Raw genomic sequence first — 27,297 nt, 5'->3', positions numbered from 1 at the left:
TACTAAAAAAACGTTTTATTTATTCGAAGATTTTCCCGTATCCCTGTTATTTCTGCGTGTTCCCGTTTGGATGGGTGGAATGGCGTCAATGAGATACCGATCAAAACATTATATGACGCAATCAAAGCGTGACGACACGGCGCGCAGCGTCATCTGGTGAACACTTACCCTAAGCAAGTACTTTTAAAAACAATAGGCCATATCGCTACCAGTTTCAGAAGGTGATTAATACAATTTTTTTTTATGAAACCGGTCTGGCTGTTTTTAGCAGAACATACAATTGACCTTACTACACCCGATAACATCAATGTCTCATATTTTTTTAAATTGTGGACTAGCTGCTATCTGCACATAACTAAGTTAAATTGTTCTTACATAATGAGTGCGTACGATAATAACCTACTACGTTGCTTTTTTTACAACTAAAAATTACAGTGAAGTTGCGCTTTATTTTTTCTTTAAAAATGTTTAAGCCCAAAAAAACATTTGATTCCCTATTAGATACCAATAATATCTAAAATTATTTGAAAATTGTATTGACAAAAAAACGCGAGTGATTGTCATAATATGGTTCTAGGTTTTTTATTCTACTTACTGAAATTGCTATGCAATCTTTCACAAACAATGTAAGTGAACTTTTAAAACGTAAAATCACAAACATGCCCCCTTCTAAAATAAATGAGTGTTTTTCTCAAAACTAAACTGAATGCACCTAAAAATCTCATTGTTACTTAAATTTGATGAAAGTGTTTCGAACAGTAAAGAAAAGTGCATTAAAATATATGTAAATCATGTTGAGTATTGTAGAATTGGATTTAATATCAGCCAGAGTTGAGAACGTGCAATCAATTGAATTTGTGTATCGATGTTATAATTTATATATTGGTTATTGAATATTTAAAAAAAAACAGGCTCGCATTACAATGTGAAGTCAAAAGAGTTATTTTCAACGGTCCATTAATTTCAATTGAGTTTTCTGATCGACAAAAAGGATATTAATATATATTTATTTCAAACATGTTTAAATAATAAGTTACCAACAAAGATACTTCAACTTTTCATTAATATTTACAAATTTCCGTAAGGAAAAATAAATTTTACTTTATTAATAATATTAAGGATAACTCCGTTAAGTCCACATTGTAATCAGGGCCCTGCCCTGATACGAGTAGTATCTACTATTAATAGTTTAACCTTAATTTTATCTACAAAGGTAAATATGAACTAATTGGGTTAAAACTTTATATTTTGTCGTAAATTTTTATACTGTACGTCATGATAATGTTTTGTCTATAAAATAGTATAAAAAAAACAACTTTACTTTAAAAAAGTAAGTAAATGAGAAAACCTAATGCAAAATATACTTTAATTCCACCGAGTTATCATGTAGAGAAAACACTAGCGTTACTTTTTTGAAGACATTTAATTTTTTTTTTATGCCCAATTACTGTTATGCCCAATTACTGAATTACATCACATAACAACCAGACGAAAAATCCCATGAATTTTTATGTGTTCTCACCGGGAATCGAACCCAAAACTTTCCGTGTGTGATTTAAGTGTTTCACTACACCACGTAGAACGCCAATATTAAATAAGGAAGTTTTGAATGAATTGAATTGAGTTGATTCGTCTGAAAATGTTGATACATATATATTGTCGTGGTCATAGAACAACGACGAATGTGCAAAAAATGCGACATTGACTTTCTTTTATATTTAATCTTAAAAAGGTTTTACAAAGGCTTCGAATTCCAGATGTGAAAAAAATATATACGTAAACCAATTATTAAAGGATATACTTTTGTTTTTGTCGAGTTGTGATATAAAACAGTTCTTATGTAAAATTGAAGAAAGTCAGATGCATCGTTTTTCTACGATTATGACGATATGACTTTAATTTTTTAATTATAAAAAGTACAAAGTAACTCATTAGTAAAGCTTTAATTCTTCGAAAAAAGCAGGGAGGGAGAAAATAGACGGCAAAAAAATGAAAAAAAACTAAGATTCGTTATTGGAATACATTTATTACGTCTGTATATGACATTATAGTCATCTTAATTTGAATGGAATAGCAGATAGTGTCAAGAATACTTTACTTTCACTCACGTATAAATTATTATAAAAATGAATTTACGCAATAAACTTTTTCCATTTTATGTATGTACATACAAAATACAAGCTAAACACTACTTTGAATACGGTAATGCTACAAATAAAACTGATCATGTTATAAAAAGAAACGAATCTAAATAAATAATCATGAATACCTTTGTGGTAGAGAAAAAAACAATGTTGCATCAGTGAAAGACATTATAAAAATCATTCTTCTCAAATGATTTATTGAATGATTATTTTCTACTCTGAAGCCTGTGCGGTTAGATTGCAAGTTCCGTCATATGCTTTTTTACGATCGGAAATCCGACGTGGATTGAACATTGCGCGTTGTACAATCTCGCCGTATCCGGATCTTAAGTTTTTTTAAGATCTTGATAGAATGTGTTATGGATATCAGTGAACAAATACTTTAACCGTAGCCAATAAACTATTGCAGTTGCATTTGTTTGCTTGTTTTAGTTTTTCGTTTAGTTGTAATATTTTAACAATTTATTACTTCTAGTTATAAATAAAATAATAGAATACAATAGATTTCATTTAATTTATTTCAAATTTGAAAATAACGGAATGTACAAATTAACATGTACTTGTCCTGGTTTATATATAGGACAAAGCGGGAGAGCAATTAAATATAGACTGAAAGAACATTTAGCTTCACATAGATTAAATAACGACATATCAAACTATGCATCTTTTTTAAATGAATTAAAACATAATTTTGAAAAATCAAACAACATAAAAATTTTACATGGTGGACATAAAGGTAAAAAGTTAGATAGATTGGAAATTTTAGAAATAAATAGGAAAAAAAATAATAGCGATAGAATTTTAATAAATCAGCAGATAGAATTCAAAAACTCACCCTTATTAGCCCCCTTAGTTGGACCATGTACATTGTAATAAAACAATAAATATTTTTCATATAATAGAATATTCTCTTTAAGTACACCACCAACACATGTTTCAATATTTTGTCTCACTCTGTTCCATTCAAATATTGGGTATTGTATTTTTTTCAATTAATTTTAAATGTACCTACACTTAAATATTTGGTTTTTAAAAATTATCCTTACACTGTATAATATTCACCAGTCTGAAGATGTCCATTAGAGGGTGAAAGCGCTAATTAGTCAAAATAAATAAGTGGAAGTGTACCAAGTATTAAAAAAAAAAAAAAACTTTTATATAAAAATATAAGTTATTACATCATGAATACAATAGAAATAAATTACGGTATCAAAATTTAAACAGAAATTTAGTTAAATTAAAATAAAACACTCGGTTTTTAATTACTCATTATTTATTTAATTACCCACCATTTTCTGAGGTACTACGGGCTCTTTTATCAAGGTGTTATTTACAATTGAATTATATCTTGATAAAGGAGTAAACAGTAAACCAACAATGTTTTAAGTATGTCCTAATGTTTGTGGTCTAGTTTTACTGCTAGAGAGTTTAATTTAAAGTTATATCATCTCTGTTGCAACAAATTTACATCTAAATTACTCTTTAAAGAGGAAATCAAGCCTGTCTACAAATATTTGGACATACTCAAAACATTGTTGATATAACTTACTAGTAAAAGAAGAATAAAAATTGAAAAATTGTTTTCAGGCGATGCCTAAAATGTCACCCACATGATAAAGTTTACTGCTCTTTTTCTTCACATAAAACAACAGACAGAAGAGTTGGGGAAATCTGGATGTTTTAACATAGTGAACATTACACAGTATGTAAAGTGGCCACATAAACCACCCAATAGCAGGTCATAATTCCTGTGAATGCCTAGACTTCCATATTCCCCTTTCAAACGTATTTTCACTCTCTGTTAAAACAAAAAAGACTACAAAGTTGCTCAGAAACCGGCCGGTAAATAAATATGTAATTTACGAATAAATTAAATCTTGATAAAGTAGCACGTAATGGCTGAGAAACCTGCCGACAATTTAATAAATAATAACAAAGTACGGCAATTTTAATAATAATAAATAGGTAACCACAAGGCTTGCGCTTTAATTAAGAATTTTATAAAAACAAAGTATTTTAACCACCCAAGAAGCCGATTTAGATAATAATATGTGGGTAAATATATTTTTTACCATACAATTCCAAGTACAGCTTAAAAAAAATAACATAAAAATTTAGCTTTTCACATAAAAGAATCATTGCTCTCAGTCCAATTAAATGAACGTATCTTCACAAATTTAATAGTGATTGACACCTTATCTTAAGGTTTAAATTCCTGAATAAGTTTCAGCACTTGGTTTATAATATTCAGTTTAATCTTCGTCACACGCTGTGTTCAAAATAATTTCTTCAGTCAGTCGTAAGTCAGCAGAGATATTAGAAATTACTGCCATTTGTAGACAGATTGAATCTACTATCAACTTGAATGCTTTCCTTCACGACACAACTCCAGTAATTATAACTTAATTAACGAATGTTGCTTTAACAGCTCCCAGTTTTGCTTTGGCCATTCGTTGAAGCGACCTGTCACGCTAAAGAAGCGATTCCCAACTGGCGTTCCGCAAGGAAAGCCATGGGTGCTTCCTAAGTGAAAGAATCTTGAAAAACAAGTTTACTTGTGTTATTTATTGTTTCGGCATTTACTTATATAAACGGGATAACATGATTAAATTAAAATTTAAAATCAGTTTGTATTTTTCGCCACGAAAGAGTATTCAATAAACATTACTAGTTTTATACGTACACCTGATGATGGGTAGGTTTGAAAAAATACTTTGCTCATTAAATGAAATATTGGCAATTTTTATCTAACATTTTCATTTGAACAATAAAAACACTAAAAAAATTATGTTCCGTACAACAAATCATTTTTTAAAATTTGATGTAGGTATACTATTAAAACTTTAAATTGTTTGAGTGATATTGAGTGGAAGTAAAAAATGTATTTTTAAAAGGTTTAATATTTAAAAACTATGAAGGAAAAACAAGGTTTTAGAATTTTATCTTGTGCTTATTTGAAAACGAATACCAACAAAATACCAATAAAATTCTTACCAATAAGTACGCAGTTTTTTATAAAATATAATTAGTGAATCACGTTAGTAATTGGTTCTAATCGAATTAATTACCTGACTACAGGATTTAGAATTGATAATAATAAATTTTGTCGATTTTGATACGCCGGTTTCTTAAATGATTACTTTAGGGGCGCTGTATATTTTATTAAAAAAAGTGTATCTATAGTCTAACTCTTAGCCAATATTTACTTACAGACTAATTGATAGTTAATAAAAAAACAAAACAGTCACAATGTTTGTATCATGATAGTTAATAAAAAAACAAAACCGTCATAATGTTTGTATCATATGTCTTTGCATAGATTATATCAAAACAGCACTTTAAAAGTCACACGGAAACGATTTCACCAGTAAATATATGTAGTGAGAACTTTAGGTCTGAATAAAATCAACGATTCCCGTAGAAACGAATTTCTTTCAACAGCAGATCATCAAAATTTCATAATTTCAAAGCACGAAACGCACGAAGAATCTTTAATTGAGGATCCCTGTCGTGTCGGGTTTATCGTCTTAGGGTAGAGTGTAAAGTGGAGGAAGCCATAATGATTTTCCGAGGGTTTAACAGTTCAGATGAAGCACAGATGCTTTTTATTGTCTTTCAGTTCCATTTCAAAGGAATAGAATTCGTAACGATTTTCTCAGATTTAATTTCTCTTTCGAAGATTATTTAATAATGTATGCAGCACAACTCACGAGTCAGCATTCTGTAAATGTTTATGACTGTTTATCATGAAAATAAAGTGCTTATTAAGATTGCGAAAACGCCGTTAATAATTTTGATAATACTTTGATAATGATATATTTATGACTTGGAAAATGTTATGAACTAACACATTTTTATTGCGTCCTTAAATAAAGTCTAGGTTTCTCTTAAATGGTATCTACTAGATCAAAAATGTCAAATAACATTTTTGAAAGGGTGATCTGTAGAGTAAAAGTTTACCGGGCTTACGACCTGTCTGTGTAACATTCACTACTTTGTCAAATTTGAATATCTATCAAACTCTTTATGGGATTTTGCATCCAGTACATATCTACAAGGATTTGGATGTACTCATAATAGCGAAAATAGTGGCTACATCCAAATCCTTTGTAATGATGTAATAACTTATATTTACATAAAAGTTGTGTTAGTTTTTTTCCAAATGTAAAATCAGTTACAAAAAAAACAAAATAGTAAAGGTCATACGTCATTTGAAAGAAAATTTTTGACTGTGTGTTCGCTTTTATGATTACGAGCCTTCGAAATGGAATTTCAAATAGACGAAAGTGAGCATTTTCGTACGATGTGAGCACCTCCTTCTGTTTGCGTTTAATTGAGGAATAAAGCTGCCAAAGCAGCTCGCGATATAAGCGCAGTGTACGGTGAAGGTGCCATGAATGATTTACTGATTTGTTGTAAAATAATAAAGGAGAATAGATTATTGTCTGATTTGCGTTTCTTGATAATTAGTATTAGATTTTATTTTTTATTTATGATATCTTACGTTCACTCCTTGTACTGTGTATGGTAGATATCCAAATTAATAAATATAAAAATAAAATAAAAAAATTCACAAGACATACAAACTTCAGACCATCCCACGCCTTTCTACTTATCCATATACACTGTTGGCATACATTGTAAGAACACTAACTGGACTTTTTACGTAAACAGTTATATTAAACCTTCCGTCAATACAGAACCCTTTTCAATTGTCATTGTATGCATCGTAAAGACTCAATGCGGGGGATTATTTTATGGAATTATAATATTTTTAATTATTTAAAATGACGGTCGTGCTCAAAGGAAGAGGATTTGTCAATCACAGAGACTTATAAAATTATTCCGAATGATTAACACCATTTAAAATTAATGCTCCCAACAGATATACGAAGATAAATATAATGTGGTCGTCCATTTAACACAGTTTCTTTAGGATGCAACTGTAAAATTTTTATAAATATTTTGAAAAGTGTATTTCTTTTTATTAAATAAAATTTAAAAAAAACAATTATTATAAGGTTTAAAAAAAAATATTAGTAAAATGCGAGCAACGAAATCAATTCAGTTTTCGTTACTATATCTGTATGCGAAAGGTAAACTTCAGTATCTCTAGCTATTAGTGTTTTTTTTTTTTTTTAACATTTTTTTTTCTTAATGAGAGGCATCCAAGAAAAATTGTTTTTTAAAATGAATAAATTTTTATGTGCTATTAATTTTATAATGTTTTTTTTAATTAGTTTGAAGCCTTTTAGATTACTCAAAATGGGGATACATTTGTTTTACTCTTAAATATATTTGCGGTACAATATTTAATGTATTAGAAAACAACAGTAAATCCAAAGAAATTTTTATCCAGGGTAGAAAAAAACACTGATTAGTAAAAAATAAGTGTTTTTTATTAATCATATTTTTTTTGTAAGGCCAAAAAAGTTAATTACAAAATTTTAAGAGGGTGTTAAACATCAACAATAGGTTTTAAAATTCATGGCTTTATTGTCCCATAAAATTAGTTTTATTTTATATAAACCAACTGTAGTCATTTTCTTTGACAAAAAATAAGTTTAAAGGTATTCATAAGTAATACTGTCATTATTTTTTTCTGTAAAAAAATATTAAAAGTGTTTTATTTTCAACAATGTTTGAGTATGTCCAAATGCTTGCAGACTGGCTTGATTTCTTCCCTAGGGAGTTATTCATATTAAAATTTATTTCAACAGGAAGGGAAAACATTTTTGAGCAGGGAATACAGAAGTCTAAGCATTTATACTTAACTTAGAACTGTTTGTTTTCTTACTGTCCTTTACCTCTAATGTGGTATGGAGTAACAATAAAATATAAAAATATATCTTTGTTGTTAAAGAAATTTAGGAGTTAATGCTATTTACCCGGTAATGGAGTAGAAACAATTTGGTTTCGAAATACTAATAACTCAATTTTGTCATATTTGGAGTGACCCTAGTTATATTTGAAATTCACACATTTAAATGGTATCTTCATAATTAAAAAAAAAAAGACTTATACTTACTTGCAACCATGCATAGTAATAAAGAACCCGTGTTTATATTTAAATTGATTATTTAATTCATGTATTTTTTTATCACTCTATTAAAGAGTGGATCTGTAATCCATCACGAGGATATAATAAATGCAAATCCCGTCCTTCGTTGTATGTACACGGTACGCGTTCTAAGCACACACTACACAATACAAGAAATATGACAATAATTTTAAGCGCCCTGTAAAAAGATTTTAAATGACCAAACCATAAAAATGGTGTTTCGCAAAAATAAAGACTCACCCCTGCTAATACGACATAGAAATCAGTCAAGTATTCTCAAACATTTGATAATTGAACCGATTTAAAAAAAAATAAAATAATAATAATAAATTCAGGCATTGCTAACAGTTTTTTTTATAGATTTTGTCAAGCACAGCCTGTTTGGAAAGATAAATAAGATTTATAGTTATAATCCTATATAAATTATAATAATAATAATATACCGTACGCCTGAATACAGCTGATAAAAAATATAAAAAAACGTTCAGAACACACCAATAGTAAATCTATAGCGCGTAAAAAATTCATTACTCTAGTGCTATAATCCAGGGAGAGAATACGGGTATACATTTGTTTAAAGGAAAGTGAGACCGCATTTCTGACTCTCTTCTGAATTTAATATTTGACTATGGGTTCCGAATTTGATTCCTGAAACGAAAATTCAAGGAACTCAATTTTGACCACATGAAATTTTGATTTCAAAAAGTGTTGTTGGTTTGTTTAATTGGACATTTGACACTATGAATAACACGAAACATTTTGCCAATTTTAAATTACGTTTTGGTTCATCATGCCATAGCCGCTTCTTAAGGCAACTGCTCTTATCAAGTTCGTAACGGAACCACCAACCGGGCCGTGGACCAGTATCAGAACTTCAGATCAGAGGTGTGTGGTTCGATCCCTACTCTACCATCCCGTGTAATGGCACAGATATTTACGAGCATTTAAAAATAGCCTTAATTTTGAAATATTTGTGTGTGAGATCCCGGTTCGATTCTCGCCAAGAGAAACGTGGTATTTTTTCACGCAAACATTTTTTGGTCCCTTAACTGGCACTTGAAGAATAAGACTGGTCATCTTACCTTCATAATTGTAAGATGACCAGTCACACATGTAATAAAAAACATTACGGTAAATGCTGCACTTGAATACCTTTACGTGAATACCTTTTAAAGCAGCGAGGAAAGTTGCACGAAAGAAAACCTCGATTTTTTTTTTCAATCGTTCTGAGTGTTGTGGTATATTTTTCATATCTTTCTTCCATGCGCTCTTCCCCACCTGTTGACCATTTATTTTAAATAGAAGATACGTGGGTTATTATTATATAATTATATTAAAATATACCCAAAATATATATAAAAATATTTTAGGAACGTTGATAAAAATATGAAAAATAAAAATATGCAATATGTCATCGGCCTCCTGTCATAATCCTCATATTATTTCAACAAAGACTTTATTATCAAAAAGGGATGGGGCGCGTGCAGGACTCTACATTTACAGCCCTTCGGTAGCTCGTTGGTTAGATGTAATAAAGGGTTTGTATTCCCGTTCACATCCCGGCAGGAGATTTATAAAAGACAATGTGCATTTTCACATTTCTGACGCGTGAAATGAATTTATCGTTTTGCCGATACGAATGTGGATATAAAAGAAATGTGTCGAGTGTTTAATTCTGGTAGTTAACTTTGTATTAGATTATGCATAGAACCTCAATTAATAAAATATGAAAAAAAAGCTAAATGATCGTGAAATGTCAATTTTTATTATATTTAGAATAAATAATAATGTATTATTGTTGATATTTCGATATTTTTATCGTTTGGAGTGTGGTTGAACATTTGAAATATTACTATGCGTAATTTTAAAATTGATAAATTAATTATAAAGAAGATACAATATTTCATCTAATATGTTAATGAATAAGAGAAGACAATATATTTCTAGGCCTAGGCTAAAAGTCTAAGCATTTACAGGGCTTATGACTTGTATCTGGCTGGTTTAAGTGGCCACTTTACAGATACTTACTATTCTGCCAGTGCATGTTTAGTTTTTATACTTCTTGAATCAGTGAGTTAAATCTGCAATATTTAAGTGCATTTAATTTCCATATAGAACTAATGAAGTTTACCCCTTAGCGAATTTAACAAATATTTATTTTATAGAAAATAAGAATATGTCATATTTATCATCACTAAAAAACAAAAACTTTTCGTTGATCAAAAATTTGGCAATGATCAAAAATTTTGTAGTGAACAAAATTTAGCGCTGACCAAGATATTTATCATCATCATCATTCTCTTTCCGAACCTAATGGTGCATAAGGCACTGCATTGATACACCAATCACAACGTATTTTGATGAGTTTTTCTTACATTAAGATCATTCACAGAGCATTATCAGTCCTACGCTTCAGATACCCGTCCAGGGACTATGAAATATTCTGGTGTCTGCTTTTTGGGTTCTTTCTTATAATGTCTTCGAAATAGCTTGCTTATCATATACTACACACCGCATTTAAGAACTTAAGTCACCTTGACGGTGCCGACATACCACATATAAAAGATGGTCGAAGGAGCTCTCTGTAATCTGGTAGTCTTGGCATCTTTATGCTGAACGAAGGTAATCCAGAAGAATATTTCCAAAACAGTATTCCGCTAATTGATGTTCCTAGAGAATAAAAACGTTGATGCCCAACTCAGTGACGTAATATTTTTTTCAATGAGTTAAATAACCAAATAGAACTAAAATAATTCCAAATATTGCACAATTGACCATAACGGGTTAATTCAGCTCCCCTATTTTTGCTTGTGATAGTTGAATGTTATAAACACCGTAACCCTACGATGCGCAAAAGGGCACATAGTGGGGTTTGAAATAACACGATTTTTTTTTGCTCCCATGTAACAATTTCACTCCCAAAAGGACATAAGAGAAAATTTTGTGGTAAAGGGTTTTAGGATTTATTGCAGTTATGGGTTAAAATGATCTGTACATATTACCATGAATAATTCTTAATAAATGGCATATTTTTTTCCTCGTATGGGCGGGTTTGACAAATGAATTCATTATTACAATTGTATTGTTGCATTATTGGTTATGTTTATTTCTATTGTGTAAATTAGTTTCGGTTCCCTTAGATAATATTTGGTTTGTCACGTGGTAGAAAGGGATTAAAACAGTCTCCCACTAAATTCGTATATATTTTTTTTAAATCCCTATTTATTTTTAATGTTGTATTTTTTTTTGTCTTATAAAGTTAAAAGGATGCCCGTTTTGACTTTTCTTCATACAAACGTATTTCCGTATTTTTTCCCCCGATTAAAGTACTTTTTTACACACAATGGATATCCACCATTGGCGTGTTTTTATTTTGGTTTTGTTAATAAATTATTTTTCTTTTCGAACTAGAACCATCCAAAAAACCCTTGAAGCGTCTCTTTTTATCTGCCATCTTAGAACGTATGGTATAAAAAATGAGAACTGTTTTTAAAAAACGCAAAAAATATGATACATTTTATTTTTAAAAATCACAATCGGTTCAGTATAGTCGTGCAGTTGTCTTTTTTGCACAGTATTTGGAAAGGCATCTGCGAGAGAGTGATAAAAAATATATTTTCAAACACCCATTCATTAAACCGCTCTTCGACGCATATCCAATTAAAAACCCAATTTTAGTGCGTGTGCACAGTTCAGTTCGTTTGAAAGTTCAAAAGCCTGTATTAACATGTCTGTCGCTGAACCCGGAAATAAACGAACGAATTTTATTAAGGATATTTCATACGCATATCCAAATAATTTATTAGAAAACTTTTTGTTACTGCTCTTTCTACTAATATAAACAAAGATTTAAACAGGCTGTAGTTAATTTGAACAAGTATAAGTAAATATAATCATTTAACCACTAACCGACCACTTAATATTTCACTATGTATAAAGTGACTATATATTTTAGTATTTACATGACAGTATCGTAAGAGTCCTGACGAAGAGACAAATACATCTCAGAACCCGTAGCCTTAAAAAAATAATTAAAAGATGTGAATTTTTAAAATTCACATTACTTCGTTTTCTTAACCGTTCCTAATGGTACATAGGGCACTGCATTTGAACACCAAGTGCAGCGAATCTTGATATTGTTTTTGTTACATTAACAAGATAATCAGTCTTATGCGTGAGGTGCCAGTTTAGGAGAAAAAACATTCTCGACTTCTTGCATGGCAGGCAAACGCACTGACTGTTGGACCACGAGGCGGATAAAACTACAAATTCATTCATGTGAGTTTATTCCAGATGTTTTGCTACTGCAAAACAATTCACAAAAAATAAAAACAAAAAATAAAAAATTGCTTTGATTTTTTAAATTTGTAAGTTCTTATACCATTCATCCAATTACGATGGAACGATGAGTTGTTGCGCGCAGGCCCGCGAAGGTTTATGAATAAAAAAAATATAGTAATAGTAAAATAACAAAATTTATAAAATCCATGCTTTTCAGATGAACAGCTTTATGTGACCAGCCCACGCGTCGGAAAATTTTCTGATTTATTCGACTACGCAACAGATGGAAAATAAATAAAAAAGTGTATCCAAATGCAATTAAATAAATATAATGTATTAAATACTATCTTTGTGAACTAACTCGAGAATCTTTTCCGCTTGATTTTGAGATGTTTGATTACTACATATTCGTATTATATTTACCTATATTTTGTAAATGATGCAACAACATGTTGTTAACGTCTATTAGCAATAATAATCGTCGGTCTGTCAATAAGGGTGCAGCAATGCAAGGGATGCAGAAAGGGGTAGAGGTCATCCATCATCTCGCGCTCTTATCATTAGTGGCGTGCGCGACAGGCGCGTGTCGTGCAATGTGGGCCCGCCAAAATTAATGGATCGATTTTGGGAAAAAGAATTGCGCAAATATAATCTATTTAATAATGCAACTATGGAAACAAATACAATAGTTATGGTGGGTGAAAATTTTAAATGCAGTTAGGGATAATGTGTGAATTGTTTAAAAAAAAAAAGATTAAATAGTATAAATTGTTTCTCTCAATATTAAAACATATTTTTTTATTAATACTAAAATAATAATAAATCTTTATTAACCATAATATTTACATACTATGTAATACATATAAATATTTATTTTAATATAAAACAAAGGTATACACGGTTAAAAAGTGAACTTATTGCCATTAGCGATTTCTTATAGTCCGACTAAAAACATCAAAATTACAGTAATGAACAATAGTAAAAAATGAATAATAATAAAAAAGAAATAATAAAGAAAATAAATAAAATGGTTAGAGAATACTAACAGAAATATTATTTATTTATTTATTTATTTATTATATATATACGGCCTAAGCCAATTACAACAGTTACATGAAGAAACATAAATGCAAGAAACTGAACAAAAAGTACATAAAACTATTTAGTTAAGACAAACAAGGGCAAAACAATAATCGTATACAATATATTTAAAAAAAAACGAAAGACCAAAAACTTTGAGCTGAACCATGCCAATCCAACTTTATCCTACACTGTTTGGTCGCGAAGAGATCTACGAAAAGCCGGAAGATTTATCCCAAAAAATTCCAAGTCGTGTGATGAATTGACCAATCTACACATTCTGGACATTGGGGCATAAAAACCAAAGTTGCTCTTAGAAGATTTTATAAATAGCAGATTTTGACTTCTGGTGACACGGTTGGGAACATGAAAATAAATTTGATTGCAACAGATATAGGACATCACTTAAAGCATTAAGTATTTTTTATTATATAAGTTATGTTGTTTATTGCTTACGCTATTTATTTAAAACGTTCTTTTCCTTCTATTGAATAATTATTTCAATAATTGGCTTCAAAACTTCAGTTTGTACAAATATTTGCAGACAAAAGACTGGATTTCACCCCCTAGGGAGTTGTTAAAATTATTATTATGCTGAGACCGCAATAAGGACGATATAAGAGTTTCTGTTTTATTAGATCACATTTATTTAAAAATCATTCAATTATTATGTTCCTCTTTTTTTCCTTAAAAGTAATAAAAAAAATTTTTTTTTTTTTTAGTATATTACATTTTTTATTTTTTGGTAATATTTTTTTTTTAAAACCGTATTCGTATATTATTCGAGGACATATTATGTAAGTCATCTCTACATTGTTGTATTAAAATGGAATATGTTTTTGTTTTCTATGGTAGAATTGGCTCGGCACTATTTAATAATACGAGTAGCCATTAAATAATAAAATAAATACGATAAATTTATTTAATTTTATTTTTTTACAGAAGTGTTTCTTTTTGTTAAAACGCTAAAATCAAAATTTATTCTTAAATGTTGCACTATTTCTCATTAATATAATTTATTTTAATAATATTTAAAACATTAGAAACATTTAAAGATACGTGTATTAAATAATATATGTTGTGTTTCTTGAAATATTAGGGCAAAATTAAAGTACTGTTGACTTTTCTCGTTTAAAAAATAGATACCGAGTGAATTATATCATTATCAACAACAGAGTATAATTAAAAATAATATTTTTTTAAATGTATGTGATAATACGTAAGGGTTGATAAAGAAATTATCAAATTTAAAAAATGTGAAATGAAATATCTATTTATTAATTAATTCGAAGATATAAATAAAAATAATAACGTATCCCTAAACCTATGAGGCCAAGAGCCCTGTTTTGAGTTGGGACACAACATAATGGAAAGCATAAGAATTATGAAAGAATACAAAAATAACAATTATTAAATAAATATTTATTTTAATCAACATTTGGATAACACGATTAATGGTTTATAAATCTCCCGCAATAGACTCTTATTTAAAATTAGTGAGTTTGAAATTGTTTACAAACAAATGACAATGCATATAGTATATATTGAGGGCGGCGAACGGTTTTCATGATATGAAATACAGGTTAAATGGAAATCAATTCAAATTGTGCTAGTTCAAAAGTCAGGTGAGACGACAGGTGGCCTAGACGTTATGGCGCATACTGATGTAGATTACTGGCCAACATTCAGGGTTCGGTTTGCGGCTCGGACAGGAAGCGATGGACTTCACTACTGTCGCATGTGATAGGGGTGAATCTAATCAAAGTTAATATTCAAAATACACAACGTTTTTACAATATGGGGTGCTTTACGTAGTATGTGGTAGTAAATTTATTCTGATTTTTATAATTTAACGTTTTTTGATTTTATTCAATTATTTTACATGCAATAATTTAACTTTGTAAAATATACAAAAACTACCAGAAATCACATTTACAATTTCATTTTTTGATTCTATAACATATTTAATTGAATTTGTTGTTTAACGTTAAAAATTCAAAACTAGTGTACAAATATTAGTTTTCATTTTAGAAAGTGGGAAATTATTTTCTTTTGTCAATGAGCCTTTTTTTCCCAAGCTTATGATAAGGAAAATTATACCATTACCTTATCCATTCACTTTAAAGTATGTAAGTAGTACTTAACAAGAATTTAAAATCGTTGTTGTGAATACGTAAATTTACCTATATTAGATACTTTTGACCGATTGATAAAAATATTGAGTTACCCCTTGATGAGGTAAATCAAAGGGTGGTTTAAAAACTATTTTATTAGAAAATTATTATTTCAGTTAATCATTCATGTAAACGTTAATGAATGTAATATCAACTATTGGGCGACTAAGAAACTTAAAAATTTGTCAAAATTATCAAATATTTGAGTAAAAATTTTATAACGACGATAGATAGGGAAAAATAACTAAGCGACATGAAGCTAACTTTACTTAATAGTCAATTAAAGTTTTTTCTAATTAATGAAAAACATATAATATTTACCTATTATATTGGAGTGATTCCTGCAGAATTTCAATAAAAATATGAAATACGAGAATTTTTCTTAAATAAAAAAAATAAATCAATTTGCCTAGTATTTTTTTACATTTTCATAATTGAAATTTTTTATAAAAATCCCTTATTCAGTAATTGTAAAAAAGTTCAAAAGGATAAATAAAATTTATAACGCCAAACTTGCATTTTACTTTTAAAAATGCGTATTTTTTATTGCTTGCCTAGCTAAAGTAACACATCTTTTTCCAATTCTAAGTAGCAATGTAACCCAGTTCAATGTAAAAAATAAATAAAAATGTCACAGATTACAAACAAAATAAAATAAATGCGAGAGCTTAATTGTATTTTTTCTAAATAATAAAAGAAATGCGTTCTTATTAACCCAAACATGATTTTTTTAGACGATTTTCAATGAGATGTTAATAACGCGCCATAACAAAATCGAAATCAAGTTGTGCTAGAGCGGGGTTTTAACCTCGGACCTCTGATCCGTTAGTCCGCGACACTATCCACGGGACTACATCCTTTGAGCTCAAGGGAGGCTTGCCGGAAAAATCGGCATAAAAAATTATATTTGGAACAAAAAACGATAGATGTTGATCTACCCCAGAACACCTGTGAGGGTGTCTAAAGCCAGCACTATTTTCCCTCGTTTTTTATCATTCGGTGTAGCGGACTGTGCATGTATTGGTCAATATTACGCGCGTGTGTGTGCTAGGGGTGGGGGGTTAATGCCAATTTGACACGCCTTTTGTTTTGAGTGCCACTCGTGCTCTATGGAACACTAAAGTTTTGTATTGTACGGAAGGACGACATCACCTGTATAAAATACTACTTTTGCGTCAGTGATTTTCTAATAACGATTTATTATCTAATAATTGATTAACCCACCACATCTTCATTTAATAAAAGTAAAAAAAGGTTTTATTTTTTAAATTATTTCCGTGGCGTTATTTTTTTTTTGACAGTACAAATATTTAATCAAAACATGTGAAATAATTTTTAAAAATATAAAAAGTGCATTTTTATGAAAATTCATAAAAATTGAACAATTATATGTTTTGGATTTTTTTTAAATTACGCGAAAAAGTGTTTTCAAGTAAAAATAAATTATATTTAAAAAATGCAAAACGTATATTTTTGTTGTTGCATTTAAATAAAGTTATGTGTCCGTTAGTCTAGACTAAATAAATATTATTACGCTTTTCAAGTTCACATAAAAATTGTGGGATATAAGTTTTATGAAAAACGATTTATGGAAGCACAAAGAACTAACAACTAGATGAAGCGGGAATGTGACGACGCGAATATAAAAATAATTTCATTTTTTTTTCAGGTTCTCAACACAGCGGTACTATTGAAGATGACCGCGAAGAAGATGAACCAGAAGATTCTAGCGATCTGCGTTGCTCTGTGTGCGACCATCTCTTTCAAGATATAGACCAGTAAGTGATTTTCTTGTTTTGGTTTAAACATCTCTTGATTGCTATGTTTTCCCGGTCAGTTTTTACTTAAATTTATCTATTGACCGCTTAACACTTAAGAAGTTTACTTGAAATTAAAAAGAATACTTTTTCATAAATTTTATTTAACAAAACCTACTGTTCATTTCAACACATTGACTTAGTAACTGATCCACAACTGTTAGGGATCATATCATATTTTGTGAAAAGATCCCCAAAATATTTCACTGATATAGTTGATATTTTAGTCCAATATTATGTTTAGTTGTTGGTTTTTATACAATGATACTTACAGGGTTGTTAGATCTGGTTTTGCAAACTAATTAATTGTCAAAATATTTTTTTAATGGGTTTTTTACCGATGTCTTTCATTATAATAACTAAAATATTATAAAAAAATATATGGAGGTTCCTATTTCAATAATTGGGTGTACAAAAACTTGCATATGATATTTCTTTGAGTTATTGTGTTTGCATTTTTAAATGGAATTGAGCTGAATAAAAGTATGATGCAACTCAATAACATTAAAATAATATCCAATAAGAACTTTGATATAAGTTATAAATAAATATCTAGACGTTTCTTTTAATCTGTACTAATGTCACATAATTATGAGTATATTGAAAGGAATAATAATTTTATATAAAACTCTAAGTTCGATTACTATTTCAGATTACTTTAAGTTATTAAACATTAAGTCTTAAAAGATTTTGGAATAATAGCGGTTGAAACAGTAAATGTGTAACGATATAATTTCTTCTGCGGTAAAATTACTCTGATTTATTTCGCATTACGTTGTATGTGGGTTTATGCGCCATGTAGAGGGCGTGATGAGTGATTTGATAATAAATATTATTAAAAAAAACTCCTTAGTTTGCATGTCCATCGAAGGTAATAATTAAATTAATCTTTGCGTGCTCAGTTCTAAATCTGAAGCACTGGTCGAAGAGTTACCGAGGCACGCGTTTGATGTAACTAATGATAAAAATATAAAAATGCGATTTATTTTCAAAGACCATGAAATAATAGATGACCGAAATGGCCAAGAAAACGATAATATAAGTTACCATGATTTTATTTCTTTAAATTGACGACGTTATAACTCCATTGTTTTAATATACAAATGGTAAGTCAATTAACTGGAAACAAATACACTATTTTTACTGCTGGTAACAATCCATTTAATGTTATTAATGTTTTAAGCGATAATTGAAAAGAAAACTGTATGAAAAATACCATTGACTTTATAAAATCATGCATCTATGGAATATCGTGACAAACAGCATGTTTGTTTGTAATTTTCTCTGAGAGCCTCTTCCAAAGCTGATGTCCACTAGTGATTTGTTAGGCATGCAATGCATTTTAAGCGTGATGGTAAATATTACCTGACATGTTTGTCGACGCGATTAAATATCAGTTGGAGATCCACATGGTTCCAAGCGAGGGCCGTTCTTATTTTTGTATTAAATGGTTGTTTAAACAAAGATTTGATTAGTAAGATTTACTGGCGGCCAGTATGAGTTTTTCTTACTTGTTTTTTAGTTTTATTATCTCGAATTTAGTATAAAAATACTTAACCTTTTATACGACTAACTAAATTATTGCTTATGTTTAAATGAGTAATAGATTCCTTTTTACTTATACCTATAGAATAGATATATACTTATACTTATATAGAACCTTCAATATCACCAAATATACTCCATAATATATCACAATTTCGAAGAGCAGGAATAATTGTATCAATAAACACATATCCCAGAATAACAAAATATTTTTTTAAATATTTAAGTAAAAATTAACATACTTTCATAACTTACGAGATAAAATAATAAAATGATTAATGAAAGAGAGATTATGATATCGAAATATAAAATTGGTTATTTAAAAAACATGAAGATAACTGGTTTAAACGCTTTTATGAACCGCCATTTAAGCTAACCAAAATTAATCTTCTGTCATCTAGAACATATAATTGGCTGTATGAATTGAACTAATTTTAAGTTAATTTTATTAAGACTGATACAAAAATGTTATTACTGGAAGAAAAAAAAAAAGTTACAATTTCAAAATTCACCAAATGCATGTGATGTGGTTAAATCATGCTATATGATTCATTTTTCGTTTTTGAAAAAGTGATTTGTTGCTACATTTCCTTTTCCATCAATCTCTTTACACCACTAAAAGATTTGAGTAACCTTTATGATCTTACAAGAATTATTTCGGGGTTTCTTCCCCTTTCCTGAAAGTAGCAATTACCGTCAGAAAAGAACACCTCTTTATAATTTACAAACTTAATGTTAAGGACTTTAATATCTAATTTGCGTTTACAAGCATACTAAATCCTTTCTCGTACATAAATCTTCAGATTTGATGATAAAAATATAACAAAATCACATAAAACAAGCGTAAAATACAGATATTCTGCATGATACATTCATAAACACAAAGTAGTTTTTTAGGAATATGAACGTTAAAAATGGTGATCGAAATCTGGATTAATTTTGTTCATAATTTCACATCAAAATAACAGCATAAATCACCAGTACTACTAGTTTATTAAATGTCAGACAGTAAAAAAGCAGTTTCTTTGCAAGAATTAGGCAAAAAATAATTAATTAGTATTAGGTAAACCGTGATTTAATGAATAAATTAAAATAGAATTAATAGCGGGCGTTTCTAAGTGAAATACATACAAACGTGTTTGTAAAAATGAAAAAAAAAATACACTTCGTGCAAGGAAAATAAATAATCCAAACAAGAAAAAAACAAGTAAACAATATTTTGAGTATGTCCAAATGTTTGAAGACAAGGCTGAGTCAACATTGTTTGCCAATATTCGGACATATTAATGTAATATAATTGACGAAGTATTTGACAAAATGATGAATTAACCGATTGAACCACAACCTTTTTGACTGCAATACTCGTATTGTTTTCTATACTATTTATTTGTGTATGATATTTGTGTTATTAATATTAGAAGTGTTCGTGTCGAAGTTGAAGTACCAATTCACATTTGTATATCACGAAATCTCACTCGATCACTATCTTTCGGAAGTTCACCAACATCCCTTATTACTCCTTTTAAAACCATTAATAATTAATAACCCATTTATCAAACAAAATGATCCAATGGAAAATCCATCACCTGTTTTGTACTGGTTTTTTGGTATTTTGAATATTTTGTAACATTAAAAATATCCAATGCTCAGTAGAAAATAAAATAATAATGTAGAATTATGACTTTCTTTTTAATTTTTGACTATTTTTCAAAAATATTATAAACATAGTCATTGTGTAGTTTTCCAAGGAAAATGATAACAAAATATTTGTACGTAGAAAAATATAAAATATTTTTGGTATGGAAATTTTTATGTAAATAAGTTTCACTTTACACGTTTTGTAAAAAAAGAAAACAATAGTAATAATTTATTTATTTAACACTATACATACTATTACATTTAATATTTAATACATATAAGGACGAGCACATTGCCTCAAAGCAATTTCTCCCTACCCACCAAAATCGTTCAGTTTGAGAAAATAAGAAGTACATGGATGTATTCTAGGTTTATTAATACAGAATCTTATAATTCTAAACAAAAATAAACTAAAAATCTACACCATACTATGAAGAGAGATGGAGAGATAGGAAGAAAATAAAAAAATGAAAGTGATACTCAAATTTTAAGATAGAGACAATAAAATATATTTTTATACTGTTTAATGATCAGTGTGTTTGTCTACCACGCAAGAGCTCTCGGGTTCAATTTCGCCATGGTTGACATGTAACATATGTTTTTTTTTACACTGCCATATTTTTAAGTTCTTGGACTGGCACCTGAACCAAGACTGATAATCTTACATTTATGAAAAAAATCTATATACGCTTCCAATATCAATGCTTTGTCTTATGAAACGGGGAATAAAAAACATATTTGTATGCTCATATACCGTTAGACTAATCTTACATTAATGTAATATATGATCGAAGTTCACCGCGTTTGGTTTAAAAATGCAGTGCCCTATACACCACTGGGTGCAAAAAGAGATCTGACGATGATGTTATATAATTTAAAAGATCGTATTTTTACTGAGAAATAAATGAATGGTTTTTAATTTTTTTATTTGTTTTGGATCGGCTTGTAGTCCCGTGTTGTGAACTCACGGATCAATGGTCCGCCCTGGCACAAATTGATTTCTAATTTCTGTAAATGAGTTATTTAGTGGTTAAAAACAAAGTTGTTTTATTTATTTTATTTTCAATTCGTTTAAAATGGCCGCGAAAATTGAAATATTTGGGTAAATCATAAGAACTTATGTGTTTCTTTTGAAAAAAAAAATATTTGTACGTAACCACTTACCGACTTCTATGTCTCCCATTTTGAGACTTACCCGTCTCTATATCAGGATACTTTCTTATAGATTTATACAATTTTTTCAATAAAATACTATCTGTTTTAGACGTGAAATAAATAAGCGAAGTGAATAAAGTTTTTAAAAAAAAATAATTTACCTAAAAAAATTTTTTGGTTTTAATTTCATTTGGGCCTTTTCTTTCTAGTACAATTACAATTTTTCAAATAAAGAACACTTGACGAATAATAACCGATGTAGGGTGTGAGGAAAAACATTGTGGGTAGGAAAGTTGAAAGTTGATGCCCTCTATAATCTACAACGATCAATTTGATCAAAACCATCACTGAAGATAATCTGTTTTGTTTTCCAATAATGTTGGTACCATTTTGTTTGTGGAACAGAAAATAGTATCATCAAAAGTAACATCAATTTCAAAGACCCTCAAACATTTTTTGCCGCAAAACAACACTACGCGTTTTTGATGCCTTAGAAGGCTTAGGTTTTTTGTAGAATTTATTTAACGGTCAACAACAACAACAAACAACAAACCATCACGCCGTTACCCCTACGGGTAGGCGGAGAGGATAGAACGCCATAACACTCTATCTTGGCATACAGACCTCGCTTCCTCTACATTCATACATCTTCTTATGCACGCACGCCGATTATTCCTACTTTTGACACGTCCATCTTCAAGTATTTGATGGACTTGATCGTGCCATGTCTTTCTCGGTCTTCCTCGTTTTCTGCATCCATCAACATTTGCATCGTAGATCCTTTTAGCCGTTCTTTCGCTGTCCATTCGCTCTACATGTCCAAACCAACGCAGCGCCCCTTTCTTAATTCTGTCAATAATGCATATCTCAGCCTTACACACTTCACGGATCTCGACATTTGTGCACCTATCATACATCGTTTTACCACACATTCGCTTGAGGGATTGCATTTCGACAGCATTCAACCTACTTTCATCATTATTTTTCCAATTCCATACTTCGCTCCCATACATTAGAGTTGGAACTAGAACTCCGTTGTGAACTGCTAGTTTAGCCTCCTGCGATAAACATTTGTTTGCCAAAGTAGATTTTAGTGCACCGTTCACCCTGTTCCCGGCACTCACCCTTCTTTCAATATCTTTATCGGCCTTTCCGTCCCTAGTAAACATACTTCCCAGGTACACAAATTCTTCTACCTGATTCAAAATATCTCCGTTCACGCTGATCTCACATTTAGTTATATTTTCATCCCTTTCAAAAACCATCACTTTCGATTTATCAACATTCATAAGCAAATCGCTTTTCTTGCATACCTCGTAGACTTTTGTTACTAAAAATTGAAGGTCTTCTTTGCTGCTAGCAAGAAGCACGGCATCATCCGCATACAGAAGACAGTTAACAGTTATACCATTCATTTTTGCTCCCATTCTTAAATCTTTCAGTTCTGGTTATATAATAATAATAATCCTTTATTAAGTATGTTATCTAAAAAATAAAAGTGACATAAAATTTTAATTATGGAATCTCCGTTCTTTTTGTGATACTTTTTAGAAAAAAAAAGTTTTTTTTAATGAAACGAATACAAAAATATATAGCAGGCGCCGTGGCGCAGTTGGTTAGACGATCAACTGTAAAACTAGCGTCGCGGGTTCGATTCCCGCCAGTTGCAAGAAAAATATCCAAGAAAGATTTTTTTCTCAATTGGTCTGGGTGTTGTGGGGTAATTTTTATTACCTCTTTCCATATTCCCTCTGACAAGCCTCCTAATAGAGGCTTTGCGGATTATTCCTAAAAAAAAAACATTTTTCACTATGAATGATCGATATTAACAATGATTTACAATATGTTCGAAATAATTAAATCTTAAAATTTGTAAGATGCCATGAATAAAAAAAGCATATTTCAAAACACATTTTTTTTTTGTTTTTTGACATAATGTTGACATAATTTAAATTGTACATTGGCAAGCTCAATGGCGATTGCTTCCAACCAACCAACGATGTTTTTTGACAAATATTTAACTGTCTAAATATTTAAATTATGATGCCCATTTTTAACGAGTTGTAAATAACTAAATATTGGAAAATGGGAATCAAGTTTTGGTAAAGTGGGGTTCCAAATTAGGAAGTCTAATTCGTGAGTCCACGACACTAGCCACTGGACCTACGACCCGGTTCTGTAAGCTAATAATTTATGACGAATAAAATAGTGTACTACAAATCAAATAACAAATTTAAAAAAACATGAAGAGAGATAAAAAAATTTAAAAAATAAATAAAAAAATAATAAAAACCAGAGGTTTAGAAATAATAAATATAAAGTAACAGTAAAATTGAAAAACATTAAAATACGCTGGAACATTTTTTCACACGGGATACATTTCACACAGTCGAATAAGTTTCCTAGCATAAAAATAAATTCGGAATTTCAATAAAATGAAATTATTCACTATTTTTTGGCATCAAAATACTTTAAAAAATCTTTGTAAAAATTATTCCCTACGCACCATTTTATCATATTATACGCCAAGTAAGTAAAATAGCGATATACGTACGGCATTCCAATAAGGAATAGTATAATTATATTAATATTACACATTGTTAAATTAATGTTTAAAAAAAATATTTATTTAATTTTTGTACTGTGTTATTTCGAAATCGTGTAAAACGAGGTTCCAACGTAAAAAGATTTAAAAATAAAAACTAAAAATTTAACAAAAAACTGGAATGCATGTTTTCGAACAGAAACGTAACGAAAACATTGTCATTGCCAATTATTATTGATTTCTCATTTGTCAATTAAAAATATATTGACACTGGAAAGAAAAAAGGTACCAAGCGACATGTAGCAACTTTACAGAAGAGTTCGTTCTTGGTTTAATTCCTCAAAGATTTTTTTTACTGATTAATAAAGAACGTACTCTCAATTTTTATTTTAATTCTATAGAAATCACGTTAAAATAATGCGTATGTAAGAGATTTATTTATTATTTAAAAAATAAATACATGACTATGCTCTTCTGTAAAGTTTCTACATGTCAATTGGTATCTTTTTCCTTTCCAGCGTCGATATGTTCTTTTCATTATTAACTACAATAGTATGACATATATTGAAGTTAATGTTTGAAAACCACTGAAGCTACATATTGACAGCTTAAACATAATATCTGTTTTTACATTAGTGACACCTGCGATTTTTCCCTCGCGTTATTTGAGGAATATTATTGAACTTTAAGCCTCACTAACTTAAAAGGATAAAGTGTAAAAAAAACTGTATCTTACATGTGTAAACAATGCAAAAGGAAGTAATTAATTTTATCCTTTCTTAGAATACCGAAACTTGCTAATAGACATTTACATAATTATTTTTTTGTAAATTTGATCAGATTGACAAAAAGTTGCCACATTGAAAAAAAAACGCACTCAATTACAATGAAGTAATTGTTTTCTTTTCATCATTAGTAATTGGTGCATATAAAACTGCATATTTACCCTTGCTTATTTCTTTTAATTTAAAATTAAATTACGACTCATTTTATCTGGCTGAGATGCGCTCCCACTTGCTTTTAGTGATGCATACGCTTAAACACACCCGAAAACTTACTCTCATGCAAATACACACAAACACGTCCTCTTACGTATATATATACGCACGCACGCACACATTAAAGAATGTACCACAATTTAATCTACATGATTATTATTTCTAAACTTCGCCGATCTATCTTTCAACATTTATATGTAGTTTAATCATTGTTGACTGTATGTTTCTAAAAAATAAAATTGTCAATATGTATCGAAGCTAGGATGATTTGAATTTGAACCAGTCGAGGAACAGAAATTTACTATGGTAAAAAAACTTATGAGTGCATAATATTATTTTTCAGTAAATATTTTAACGCCCTCTTAGAAAATACCAATCGAATATACGAGTATGATATGTTTATAAAAGTTACCATCAATATTATTTTTACTGCTACTTAAAAAGATTTCGATTGTCACTTTAATAAATCCTAATGTATTGGAGTACAAAACACGTTATAATGAGTGACAAAATCCGGTATTAAAACATGTTTTAACGATGGTGTTAGATGCACTTATAATCATAAATGCAGCAATGCAGTTATTATTTGTTTCTTACATGACTTTGATGGCGTTTTGTACTTTAACAGTACTAAATATTTTATTGATATGCAGTTTAACTATAATCCTTTCCGGATTACATTATAATACGAGACTCAAAATAGAGAATTAAACATTTCAAATAATAAAAAGCAATTTTATTTTTTAATGTTTCTTGAATAGAAACGCAAAAATGCTAACACTCTTTAATATACAAAAGTATAAACTGTTTTGTACGGCGTGTTTTTTGTGTAAAGTAAATCAAATAGTTACAAAGCATCTGTTGCAAGAAATCAAGCTATGTTTAAGTATTTTCTCCAAATAAAATACTAGTAATTCATTATAAATATTTAAAAAAATATTTCGAATATAAAACCGAATTACTAATTTTTAGTGATTTGTATTCACCTACCCTTGAAATAATAAAAAAAAAAATCAAACTATATTAATGAGAGTTTCATCATAATCATCATTCTTTCTGGTGGTGCATAGAGCATTACATTCAAACACCAAATGTAGCGTACCTTGAATATATTTTACAAAAAGGTATAATGATCAGTCTTACGCTACATGTAGTCCAGGGACAGTGAATTATGGTAGTGAAAACCACTATTTAAAAAAATATTTCACGATGCTCTGCCATTAATGAAACTCGGATATCAAGTATGGTATTGAGAGTTAACCTGACGTTAGAACTCAATCCAAAATAAGGATAAAAAATTCCACACAGAGAAAATATAAATGTCATCTTTACAATTTTATTATATCTATTGAGTTTTCCTATCAAAGTTTTGCCGACGATTTACCTACAAAATAAAATAATACCAGTATTTCAATAGTAAAATTTTTTTTTTGGTCAGTAACGATAAGTTAGTAATGAGTTGATCAAACTTATTTGACTTTTTTTAAAAGTCTTTTTATTCGTGTTGATCATTTGAGTTAATTTGCGGTTAATGTAAGATGTTTTTCTTAAATAATTCTGCTAAGTTAAAATATATTTAAAAATTAGAAAGTGAGTGTGTTACCATCAATAAACTATTTTGGTGTACATCATATATATCTTATTAGTAGGGAATCACGTTAAAAGTATAGGAAAATCATTCATATCCAAGCTTCATTGGAACTTACAGTAATTATTTGGCATTTCGTATTTGACATTTGCATATCTAATTGCGATTTATACGAAATATAACTTATTGCAGAAAATACGGGAGAGGCGAAATAGCATTTACGGAACATTTTAATTGGCATCCATAATAATAAATTATGCTATATTAATGC

General features: G+C 29.4%; 1 protein-coding gene across 1 annotated transcript in view; it reads left to right on the top strand.

The window, feature by feature from the left end:
• Window positions 1–27,297, top strand: part of ham (hamlet) — a 125,924-nt gene that overhangs the window by 71,603 nt on the left and 27,024 nt on the right. The window contains exon 5 of the mRNA XM_088238714.1: window positions 17,410–17,518. Coding sequence (XP_088094840.1) covers window positions 17,410–17,518 — 109 coding nt within the window. The remainder of the gene's footprint in view (window positions 1–17,409; window positions 17,519–27,297) is intronic.

The sequence above is a fragment of the Micrasema longulum genome, unplaced genomic scaffold, assembly GCF_059751315.1.
Source record: "Micrasema longulum isolate JH-2025_06_02 unplaced genomic scaffold, ASM5975131v1 h1tg000112l, whole genome shotgun sequence".
NCBI classification, from domain to species: domain Eukaryota; kingdom Metazoa; phylum Arthropoda; class Insecta; order Trichoptera; family Brachycentridae; genus Micrasema; species Micrasema longulum.
Note: the sequence above shows the minus strand (reverse complement) of the source record. Positions and strands in the feature narration are given on the sequence as shown.